The 11372-nt window shown below is 38.1% G+C and overlaps 1 protein-coding gene across 2 annotated transcripts in view; it reads right to left on the minus strand.

Annotated features, from left to right (window-relative positions):
• Window positions 1-11372, minus strand: part of tns3.2 (tensin 3, tandem duplicate 2) — a 124932-nt gene that overhangs the window by 5309 nt on the left and 108251 nt on the right. For both annotated transcript variants that reach the window (XM_061883772.1, XM_061883771.1), the window contains 3 exons: window positions 7853-7948; window positions 4176-4253; window positions 3905-3982 (listed from right to left, as the gene is read on the minus strand). In XM_061883772.1, coding sequence (XP_061739756.1) covers window positions 3905-3982; window positions 4176-4253; window positions 7853-7948 — 252 coding nt within the window. The remainder of the gene's footprint in view (window positions 1-3904; window positions 3983-4175; window positions 4254-7852; window positions 7949-11372) is intronic.

Here is an 11372-nt window from a genome sequence, read left to right on the forward strand (position 1 = left end):
TTTGAAAACCAGTGATTATAGTCTGCAAATTATGTGTTGTTGAGTGTCTGTGCTGTCTAGAGCTCGGCAGAGTAACCGTGTAACACTCATCCATGTCAGTAGGTGGCAGCAGGTAGCTACCGTATTTTTCGGATTATAAATCACAGTTTTTTTCAGAGGGTGCGACATATGTGTGAAATTATTAACACATCACCGTAAAATATTAAATAATATCATTTATCTAATTTGCGGAAGAGACGAAGAAAATGTCAGCAATCATCACATACACGTCAATCAATAAGAATTCGGTGGGGGAGGGTCATGGCGGAAGTCCATTGTGGGTCAAGGGATGCTAACTGCTATATGCTACTATTAAAATGGATCATTTCAACGTTGGCGGTAACATAAAAACTGAGAAGGGCTGAACAAAAATGACACCAAAGACGAAATCATGTACTGCAGATTACAAGCTGGACGTAGTGAAATATGCAGCAGAAAACAACAAGATGGAAGCGGCGCATACCTTTGGAGTTGGCAGAGTTGTTTAGAAGCGACATCGAGGAAGAAGATTTCATCGGATTTATCGACTAGGAGTGACAGATTGTTTGGTAAAGAGACATTATTTTGCGGCCCGTATCTCGGTATGAAAATTTAATGTTGGTGCGGCCCGCAAGTTTTAAATGAAAGGAGACTTACATCGTCATATTTGTATACCTCGATTTCACCGGGAGACTCCCAATTTTCAGTGCCCCTTAAGGATTAATCATTCTCCCGAATTTCACTCAATTAGCAATAGTAAGGGGGCACCGTGGAGTCGCTGTCTTTAACGTCCTCTACAACCTGCATAAACAGCGTGCCGGCCCTTTTATACTGTATGTTGATTTTGGCTTCTGTAGACGCAGTAAGAGACTGCAAGACATAGTTGGTCAACATCCACACAGGTCACACTGAAGGTGGCCGTATAAACAACTTTAACACTCTTACAAATATGTGCCACACTGTGAACTCACACCAAACAAGAATGACAAACATATTTTGGGAGAACATTCGCACCGTAAAACAACATAAACACAACAGAACAAATACCCAGAATCCCTTGCAGGCTACAGTATACAGCCCCGCCACCCCCAACATCGCCCCCCATTGTAGCCAGGAAGAGTTAGGGCTGCATTGGATTCTGGGTATTTTTTATGTTGTGTTATGGTGCGGATGTTCTCCCAAAATGTGTTTGTCAATCTTGTTTGGTGTGGGTTCACAGTGTGGCGCATATTTGTAACAGTGTTAAAGTTGTTTATACGGCCACCGCCAGTGTGACCTGTATGGCTGTTGACCAAGTATGTCTTGCGAAGCCACATTCAATTTATGACTGTGTTCGGTACATTGTTTGTATGATGGAAAAGTGGACGAGACGGCAGGTTGTAGAGGACGATAAAGGTATGGCCATCACGGCACGCCCTTAATGTTGTTGTCGGGGTGAGAACCGGGAGAATGATTGTCCCGGGAGATTGTCGGGAGGGGCACTGATATTTGGATGCTTCCCGGAAAGATCGCAAGTGTTGGCAAGTATGTTGCTTGGGTGGGAAAGCCATTCAAAGAAGGTGAATTCATTAAAAAGTTCATGTTAGATTTTTATAAGAAATGTTTTCTTGCGGCCCAGCCTCACTCAGTTTCTGCATCCAGTGGCCCCCAGGTAAATTGAGTTTGAGACCCCTACTCTATATGTTATAGTTATTTGAATGACTCTTACCATAATATGTTACGTTAACATAGCAGGCACCTTCTCAGTTGGTTATTTATGCCTCATATAACGTACACTTATTCAGCCTGTTGTTCACCATTCTTTATTTATTTTAAATTGCCTTTCAAATGTCTATTCTTGGTGTTGGATTTTATCAAATAAATTTCCCTCAAAAATGCAACTTATACTCCAGTGCGACGTATATATGTTTTTTTCCTTCTTTATTATGCATTTTCGGCCGGTGCGACGTATACTCTAGAGTGATTTATAATCCGAAAAATACGGTAATTGCTTTGTAGATGTCAGAAACAGCAGGAAGCAAAAAGGTATCAAATGCTTAAACCAAAAATAAACAAAAGGTGAGTGCTCCTAATAAAAGGCATTGAAGTTTAGAGAAGGTTATGCAGAACGAAACCAAAACTGAACTGGCTACAAAGTAAACAAAAACAGAATGCCGGACGACAGCAAAGACTTACTGTGGAGCAAAGATGGCGTCCACAATGTATATCCGAACATGACATGACTATCAACGATGTCCCCACAAAGACAGATTAAAAACAACTAAAATATTATTGATTGCTAAAATAAAGTAGATGCGGGAAATATGGCTTAAAGGAAGACATGAAACTGCTATACAGACAATACTAAAAAAAGAGAAAAAGCCACCAAAATAGGAGCGCAAGACAAGAACTAAAACACTACACACAGGAAAACCGCAAAAAACTCAAAATAAGTCACAGCGTGATGTGACAGGTGTTGACGGTACACCTACTTTGAGACAAGTGCTATATTAATTAATGCATGGTTGGTTATGGTTTAAAGGCCTACTGAAACCCGCTACTACCGACCACGCAGTCTGATAGTTTATATATCAATGATGAAATATTAACATTGCAAACGGCCGGTTTAGTTTACTAAATTACAATTTTAAATTTCCCGCGGAGTTTCCTGTTGAAAATGTCCCGTATGACATACTAGCCAGCACCACTTGCGGCTAAAAGTTGTCTCTTTTCATCGCGCAACTACACAGTATTTTGGACATCTGTGTTGCTGAATCTTTTGCAATTTGTTCAATTAATAATGGAGAAGTCAAAGTAGAAATATGGAGGTGGGAAGCTTTAGCCTTTAGCCACACAAACACACGGTGATTCCTTGTTTAAAATTTCCGGAGGTGAATCTTTACTATGGATCAGAGCTGTCAAGCGAACATGGATCCCGACCACTTGTCAACCGGCAGGTTTCGGTGAGAAAATTTCAGTAAAAAGTTGCCTCTTAGCGGAGATCAGCGGAGCTTGCGCTGTCCATGCAGCTGCCGTGACTTCCCTCAGAGACTGGCGTCAACACACCCGTGAACACACACCTCCGACTATCAGGTTCTATTTAACTCACTAAAACACTAGAAACACAATAAAAAGATAAGGGATTTCCCAGAATTATCCTAGTAAATGTGTCTAAAAACATCTAAATCGCTCCCAATGCAATTGCCTTTTCTTTTTCTTTTTTTTTTCTAGTCCTTCATTATCATTATCCTCATCCACGAATCTTTCATCCTCGCTCAAATTAATGGGGAAATTGTCGCTTTTCGGTCCGAATAGCTCTTGATGCTGGAGGCTCACATTATAAACAATGTGAGGATGTGAGGAGCCCTCACACCCATGACGTCATCATCTGCTACTTCCGGTAAAGGCAGGGTTGGTTTTTTTTGCGACCAAAAGTTGCAAACTTTATCGTCGATATTCTCTACTAAATCCTTTCAGCAAAAATATGGTAATATCGTGAAATGATCAAGTATGACACATAGAATGGACCTGCTATCCCCATTTAAATAAGAACATCTCATTTCAGTAGGCCTTTAAAGTCATATCCAACAATTGCGACTTTTTACTGTCAACTGAGTTTTGTTTTTTAATGATTTCTGCTGGTGGTGTGCAGCAATGCAAAAAATGTGCCTTGGCTCAAAAAAGGTTGAAAAACACTGTTTTAATGCATTACACTGTACTATTATATTCTCTAAGTGCATAACACTAGGAAGATCTTGCAGTATAACTCAGTGCTACACCGCAGCAAATCTAATCTCTTTACATGATTATCATAAGACAGAATTTGTGTGTATTGCATCTTAATTAAATCCTACAAGCACAGTTAGTATAGATTTTCACAGAAACATTAATTGAATTATTTTTTTACCTGCTCCTTGCTTTAAAAGCTCGGCTGCTGAGTTTGTTGCCGTATTTGCCGACGAGTCACTGAGCTCCTCCAACGGGTCTGCAAGAAAAGTCACACAAAAAGGAGTCAATGCAAAAGAAACACAGAAAGCCTCTTTATTTTTATTAGCAGTAGCTCTTGCACTGACCTACATTGACATACATTTCTGACTTGGTTAAGATTTAATTTCCATATTGTGTAGACACATTTCTATTTAATACATGTATCACATTTACAGTAGTGTAGAGCCTACCTCTGTCAGGCAGGATGAGCTTGCAGGGCAAAGCCAGAGGTGTAGTGGAGTGTTGACACACCAGAGCAGTGAGACTTCCTGAGAGAAACATACAACATGAATTCATAATGAACATTAGACGCCAAGAACAACAGAAAAACCTAGCAAAAAAGGGAGAGTTTAACTGCAGACTTTAACAGGATAGCAATAACCAGTTGAGATGGTCAGTAATCAACAATAAACTGCTGACGGGCTGCACTTAAAAAAGTAAATACAAGTGTCTTTATTTGTTTATGTGCTCATTTCTGTACTTAAATAAGGCCTAATCTACTAAGATCCTAAATATCACACTTTAAGTAGCGTGTGCAAATTATAAAATTGTGAATACTATTAGAAGGTGTGTTGCGGGATAATCTGTTAAAACTACACGGCGCAATTGATAAGAAGTGCGAAAGTGGTGCTGACAGCCCTATTTAAAGGAGGTGTGAGGTGTCTACTGGCTGTTACCATGGAAAAACTTATTTACGGCACATCTACTGTATGAAATCTATCCTGTAGTGTTTTGTGATATTGTTGAAGCTGTACCACCTTTTCTGGGCAATATAAAAAACACTATTTAGACAACAGAACCTTTTTTTTAGTGCTGAAATTATCTAGACCCAAGAAAATGCACGTGGCAGAAGGTTTTTCAGAGGAGATAAATCCATCCATCCATTTTCTACCGCTTATTCCCTTTCGGGGTCACGGGGGCGCTGGCGCCTATCTCAGCTACAATCGGGCGGAAGGCAGGGTACACCCTGGACAAGTCACCACCTCATCGCAGGGCCAACACAGATAGACAGACAATATTCACACACTAGGGCCAATTTAGTGTTGCCAATCAACCTATCCCCAGGTGCATGTCTTTGGAGGTGGGAGGAAGCTGGAGTACCCGGAACCCACGCATTCACGAGGAGAACATGCAAACTCCACACAGAAAGATCCCGAGCCTGGATTTGAACCCAGGACTGCAGGAACTTCGTATTGTGAGGCAGACGCACTAACCCCTCTGCCACCGTGAAGCCCGGGAGATAAATCATATATATATATATATATATATATATATATATATATATATATATATATATATATATATATATATATATATATATATATATATATATATATATATATATATACATACATGTATGTATATATGCATATATATATATATATATATATACATATATATATATTGATATATATATATATATTGCATATATATATATATATTGTATATAAAGTACAGGCCAACAATTTGGACACACCTTATTCAAAGTGTTTTCTTTATTTTCATGACTATTTACATTGTAGATTGTCACTGAAGGCATCAAAACTAAAAAAAAAAAAAAAGTTGAAATAACTGAGAACATTATTTTATATTCTAGTTTCTTCAAAATAGCCACCCTTTGCTTTGATTACTGCTTTGCACACTCTTGGCATTCTCTCGATGAGCTTCAAGAGGCAGTCACCTGAAACGGTTTTCACTTCACAGGTGTCATAGTTTTGATGCCTTCAGTGACAATCGACAATGTAAATAGTCATAAAAATAAAGAAAACGCATTGAAATGGGAAGTTGTGTCCAAACTTTTGGCATGTACTGTATATACAGTGGGGCAAAAAAGTATTTAGTCAGCCACCGATTGTGCAAGTTCTCCCACTTAAAATGATGACGGAGGTCTGTAATTTTCATCATAGGTACACTTCAACTGTGAGAGACAGAAAGTGAAAAAAAAATCCAGGAATTCATTCTTTCCTTTACACGGATCAATCGTCCTGTCCCCTTAGCAGAAAAACAGCCCCAAGCATGATGTTTCCACCCCCATGCTTCACAGTAGGTGTGGTGTTCTTGGAATGCAACTCAGTATTCTTCCTCCAAACATGAGGAGTTTAGTTTATACCAAAAAGTTCTATTTTGGTTCCATCTGACCACATGACATTCTCCCAATCCTCTGCTGTATCATCCATGTATCCATTTAGATATAAACTCAACTCGACGTGTTTGGAGGAAGAAGAATATTGAGTTGCATCCCAAGAGCACCATACCTACTGTGAAGCATGGGGGTGGAAACATCATGCTTTGGGGGTGTTTTTCTGTTAAGGGGACAGGACGATTGATCCATGTTAAGGAAAAAATTAATGGGGCCATGTATTGTGAGATTTTGAGCCAAAACCTCCTTCCATCAGTGAGGGCTTTGAATGGTTGACCAAATATTTATTTTCCACCATAATTTACAAATAAAATATTTAAAATTCCTACAATGTGAATTCCGGGATTTTTTCCCTATTCTGTCTCTCACAGTTGAAGTGTACCTATGATGAAAATTACAGACCTCTGTCATCATTTTCAGTGGAAGAACTTGCACAATCGGTGGCTGACTAAATACTTTTTGCCCTACTGTATGTGACGTATGTAAGAAGGTGGGCTTATTTTACTTCTCTGTGAGAAGGAGAGACGAGAAGGACTGAGAAACGCCTGTAGTGTATTGCCTGCAGCTAAAAGCAACTGTGTGAGAACGTATACTCGAATATTACGATATAGTAATTTTCTATATCACACAGAGGCAAACCCACGATATATCGTTTGTATCGATATATCGCCCAGCCCTAACTCATTTTAAGTGGGAGAACTTGCACAATCTGTGGCTGACTAAATACTTTTTTGCCCCACTATATATATATATATATATATATATATATATATGTATGTGTGTGTGTGTGTGTGTGTATATACATATATATATATATATATATATATATATATATGTGTATATATATATATATATGTATGTGTATGTATATATATATATATATATATATATATATGTGTGTGTGTGTATATATATGTATAGCCCATGTATAGCACTAGAAATAGGCAAAACAATCTGTAAATAGAACAATATATTTGGTAGATGGACAAAAACCTTTAAATGCTCCAAACAAAGCGATGATCCATGAACATACACACCAAACAACCAATGCAGTGGAAAAATGTTTTACATAATCACTGCAAAATTAGAAAACAAAATAAATCAGCAAAAGCCAAAAACACACAATATATAAAAAAAAATGCATGAAAGAAATGCTTCATATTCACTAAACAAAATAGATGTTTGTCATGCTACCAGTGGAGCCAGACCCGAGGGATGTCCATCTTTAAAGACATTAGCGGGATGTCCACAAAAAGGTTGGCTGACCTTTGAAGAGGCGGAATTAAATTGAACGTTTTTATTTAAGTCATTGTGATAGTAATATCAATATTTTAAAGCAACTGGTTTATATTGCTAATGTTAACATTGCTTGGTCTGGCAAACTTCAATTTTGTTCCTTAAAGTTGCAGCATTTCGCTTGTGCAGTCTTTGTAGGATTTTTATGCGTTTTTTTGTTTGGTTTTTTTGCATTAATTAAAACATTGCATTTGTTGTTGATCCTGCAAAGTGTACGTGATTACATTACACTTTATTTTCAGCATTTTTATGGTATTTTGTGTATTTCTCACTGTAAAAAAAAATCCTGTATGTGTATATTTGGCGAATTTAAAGAAAAACTCATATTCTAGTACAACAATCAAGATTATGTAGGCATCATTTAGATTGAAGGGTCTACTCTTATTACTTTCATGTTGGGAATTATATTGACTGCAGCTGTAGTATTCTCACCAAAGTACGGTTCATTGGGGCAGCCTTTGAGACGAACTCCTTTCTGGGTGCACTCTATCAGGAAATGTCGAACCAGCTCATTGGATGCATCTGCAACTGCATAAACACAATATTATCATTAGGGCCCGAGCAGGAAAGTACTTGCAAAGTCCCTGTTGTAACTGCAATTTTTTATTATTAATATTATTTTTCTCCCACTTAGGATGCATTTTTGAGGCACTCGGCATACACGAAAACTCCACATATTTTGCACAGATGACCTATAGGGCTCTAATCGGATATTTTAGAGGTCCCGAAACAGAACTTTAAATTTGGCTCAATAGTTGAGGAAAAAAATTATAATTTAGCCTCTCGTACCAGAATCACGTATCGTCCCGGAAATCGCTAGAGACGTCCTTCGTGACAGAACGCACGAAAAAGTCTCAAGAACTCATATGTGGAAACGGACAGAAAGTACACTGCAAAAAGTCAGTGTTCAAAAACAAGAAAAAAAAATGAGGGGTATTTTATTTGAACCAAGCAAAATTATCTGCCAATAGAACAAGAAAATTTGGCTTGTCAAGACTTTGCAAAACAAGTAAAATTAGCTAAACTCAATGACCCCAAAAATACCTTGAAATAAGTATATTCTTACTTGTGAAGTGAATTATATTTATATAGCGCTTTTTCTTTAGTGACTCAAAGCACTTTACATAGTGAAACCCAATATCTATTTTTTACATTTAAAGCAGTGTGGGTGGCACTGGGAGCAGGTGGGTAGAGTGTCTTGCCCAAGGACACAACGGCAGTGACTAGGATGGCTGAAGCGGGGATCGAACCTGCAACCCTCAAGTTGCTAGCACGGCCGCTCTACCAACCGAGCTATACCGCCTAATAACTATACTATACTATAAGCTATACCAGGGGTCGGGAACCTTTTTGGCTGAGAGAGCCATGAAAGCCAAATATTTCAAAATGTATTTCCGTGAGAGCCATATAATATTTTTTTTAAGACTGAATACAACTAAATCCGTGCATTTTTAAGTAAGACCAAAATTTTGAGAGTGTAATAAGTCTTTTATTCTTTTTAATAACATTGTTATTCTGAAGCTAACCAACAATAAATAAAATACTTCTTACCATTAATGCGACTTCTTGAACCGGTGCGGTAGAAACCGGTTGGATGGATTAAAATGCATGAGAATGTTTTATATTTTGAACGTTACTTTTGACACTGTGATTACCAGCGGAATTATTCATTACTTACTGTGTTAAGCAATGTCAGCTAAGATTTATCTGAGAGCCAGGTGCAGTCATCAAAAGAGCCACATCTGGCTCTAGAGCCATAGGTTCCCTACCCCTGCTATAAGCTATACCAGGGGTCGGGAACCTTTTTGGCTGAGAGAGCCATGAAAGCCAAATATTTCAAAATGTATTTCCGTGAAAGCCATATCATATTTTTTAACACTAGATACAACTAAATGCGTGCATTTTTACGTAAGACCAACATTTTTAGGGTATAACAAGTTGGGGCGGTATAGCTCGGTTGGTAGAATGGCCCTGCCGGTAACTTGAGGGTTGCAGGTTCAATCCCCGCTTCCACCATCCTAGTCACTGCCGTTGTGTCCATGGGCAAGACACTCTACCCACTTGCTCCCAGTGCCACTCACACTGGTTTAAATGTAAAACATAGATATTGGGTTTCACTATGTAAAGCACTTTGAGTCACTAGAGGAAAAGTGCTATATAATTCACTTCTTATTCTTTTTAATAACATTGTTATTCTAAAGCTAACCAATAATAAATATAATACTAATTACCATTAATGCGACTTCTTGAACAGGTGCGATAGAAAATGAATGGTTGGATTAAAATGCATGAGAATGTTTTATAATTTGAACGTTATTTTTAACACTGTGATTACCAGCAGAATTATTCATTACTTATCGTGTTAAGCAATGTCAGCTAAGATTTATCTGAGAGCCAGATGCAGTCATCAAAAGAGCCACATCTGGCTCTAGAGCCATAGGATCCCTACCCCTGAGCTATACTAAGAACAACTGTACTACTATCTGAGTACGTATTTTCTATTGTTTCATTGAAAATAAAACAGCAAAGTCCTTTTAACTGTCATCTGTTTTAATTATGAGACACAATTGTGTCAAAGTCATGATTTTTTTATTTCATGCTTGAAATAAGAAATTATTACTTTTAAAAAAAGTAGTTTTATACTTGTGTTGATGACACAGCTTTGCAACAGTTGATATTCTAGTTTCAAGCATGTTTTACTTAATATAGGTCAACAAATCTCAGCAAAAAGCTGTAATATCTTACTGAGATCCTTTAGGACCAAAACCCTTAAAACATGTCAAACACTCTAACATAAAATCTGCTAAGTGAGAAGAATTATCTTATCAGACAGAAAATAAGCAAATATCACCCTTATTTGAGATATTTAATCTTCTTTAGATTCGAGTTTTTGCAGTGTAGGCCATCTTGGTTTCCGCCGGCCATTTTTCAGCAACACAAAGGGGTCGTACTTCAACAAACTCCTCCTAGGGCAGTGATTCTTAAGCTTGTTGGAGGTACCGAACCCCACCGGTTTGATATGAGCTTTCACCGAACCCTTCTTTAGTGAAAAGAGAATATATTTGAAGTGAATATATTCATATAGCGCTTTTCTCTAATGAGTCAAAGCGCTTTACATAGTGAAACCCAATATCTAAGTTACATTTTTAAACCAGTGTGGGTGGCACTGGGAGCAGGTGGGTAAAGTGTCTTGCCCAAGGACACAACAGCAGTGACTAGGATGGCGGATGTGGGGATCGAACATGGAACTCTCAAGTTGCTGGCTCGGCCACTCTACCAACCGAGCTATACCGCCCCATATGTAAAATAAATAAAATGTTTTGTTTTTTTCCAAATTCAAGACAATGTTATATGTTTTTGGTAACACTTAAGTATGGGGAACATATTTTAAGTAACAAAGACTTAATTTAGAGGTATTTGGACACTAGGGGAACATATTCTAAGTCAGGGGTAGGGAACCTATGGCTCTAGAGCCAGATGTGGCTCTTTTGATGACTGCATCTGGCTCTTAGATAAATCTTAGCTGACATTGCTTAACGCGATAATTATGAATAATTTCGCTGGTAATCACAGTGCTAAACATAACGTGCAAAATACAAAACATTCTCATGCATTTAAATCCATCCATCCGTTTTCTACCGCACCTGTTTAAGAAGTCGCATTAATGGTAAGAAGTATTTTATATCACGATGGGGGGCGAGGGGGTTGCAGACGGACTACTCGGGACATGGCATTTAGGTAAAAACATGATTTAATTTTGACAAAAAAAATATACAAACAAAAATCGCTCACAGTGGAAGCACAACTTGGGCTAAGGAACAAAGCTAACGCATAAACAGACTAAGAACATAAATCAAACAAAACTTACTTGGCGTGGCATGAAGCACGAAACTATGGCAAGGCATGAAACAAGTCAGCACAGGGCGACTGACTGGCAAAGACGAGCTTAAAT

The sequence above is a fragment of the Nerophis ophidion genome, linkage group LG22 (assembly GCF_033978795.1).
Source record: "Nerophis ophidion isolate RoL-2023_Sa linkage group LG22, RoL_Noph_v1.0, whole genome shotgun sequence".
Lineage (NCBI taxonomy): Eukaryota > Metazoa > Chordata > Actinopteri > Syngnathiformes > Syngnathidae > Nerophis > Nerophis ophidion.